The sequence below is a fragment of the Manacus vitellinus genome, unplaced genomic scaffold (genome assembly GCF_001715985.3).
Source record: "Manacus vitellinus isolate BGI_N305 unplaced genomic scaffold, ASM171598v3 scaffold_138_pilon, whole genome shotgun sequence".
Lineage (NCBI taxonomy): Eukaryota > Metazoa > Chordata > Aves > Passeriformes > Pipridae > Manacus > Manacus vitellinus.
The window spans coordinates 48,053-49,183 of record NW_021938994.1 but is presented as its reverse complement, the minus strand read 5'-3'; the positions used below and the strand labels follow the sequence as shown (position 1 = coordinate 49,183).

Below are 1,131 nucleotides of genomic sequence, written 5' to 3'. Positions count from 1 at the left end.
TTGGAAGGTGGGTTTAAGCTCCAAGGCAGAGCTTCATTCCAGTGGGAACGTGACTGGGAACACCTGGAGGCTCCCATTTCCCTGCCAGTGCCAATCCAGGGAATTCCAGAGGTTCCCTTGTGCCCCATCCAGGGCTGGCCACGTCCCTTCCAGCCCTTCCCATCCCTTTTCCCAGCGTTCCTCCTCGGGAAGGATTCCCCTCTGCCTGACCAAACCCATCCCGGATTTCTAATCCCGGTTTTTTCTAATCCCGCTTTTCCCACCCTTTTTCCCAGGATGGCGGACACGGATCTTTTCATGGAATGTGAGGAGGAGGAGCTGGAGCCGTGGCAGAAGATCAGCGATGTCATCGAGGACTCCGTGGTGGAGGATTATAACTCCGTGGATAAAACTGCCCCAGGTGACTCATTCCCTGGAATTGTTGCTCTTCCAGGGGTTAAATGGGAATGGGAATGGCTGTGACCGAGGGAATCCTCCGTGCCCTGATCCCAGGGGGGATTTGGGATGACCAAGGGTCACATCCATGCCCGGAGATGGGGGAGTCTCGTCCCAGCTGGAGTTGGGAATGGGCGGAACGTTCCCAAAATCCCGTCTGGAGTCATCCCAAGCTTCCCCCAGCATGTGCTGTATCCCTGTGTTTTCCAGGTGGGAATGCCGTGGTTCCTCCCAGGGGACAATCCTTGCCCCCAGCTCATTCCCTGTGCTGTATCCCTGTATTTTCCAGGCAGGAATGCCATGGTACCTCCCGGGGGACAGTCCCTGCTGCTGACCCACCTTATCCCATTCCCTGTGTTGTATCCCTCTGTTTTCCAGGCGGGAATGCCGTGATACCTCCAGGAGGACAATCCTTGCCCCCAGCTCATTCCCTGTGCTGTCTCCCTGTGTTTTCCAGGCAGGAATGCCATGGTACCTCCAGGAGGACAATCCTTGCCCCCAGCTCATTCCCTGTGTTCTATCCCTGTGTTTTCCAGGCGGGAATGCCGTGGTTCCTCCCAGGGGACAATCCTTGCCCCCAGCTCATTCCCTGTGTTGTATCCCTGTGTTTTCCAGGCGGGAATGCCGTGGTGCCCCCAGGAGGACAATCCCTGCTCCCAACTCATTCCCTGTGTTCTATCCCTGTGTTTTCCAGGC

At 56.7% G+C, this 1,131-nt stretch overlaps 1 protein-coding gene across 1 annotated transcript in view; it reads left to right on the top strand.

The window, feature by feature from the left end:
• The first annotated feature begins 276 nt into the window (after positions 1–276).
• The window catches only part of POGZ (pogo transposable element derived with ZNF domain), an 18,170-nt gene continuing 17,315 nt past the window's right edge, over positions 277–1,131 (top strand). Inside the window, exons 1-2 of the mRNA XM_029958034.1 lie at positions 277–400; positions 972–988. Of these exons, the coding sequence (XP_029813894.1) occupies positions 277–400; positions 972–988 (141 nt within the window). The remainder of the gene's footprint in view (positions 401–971; positions 989–1,131) is intronic.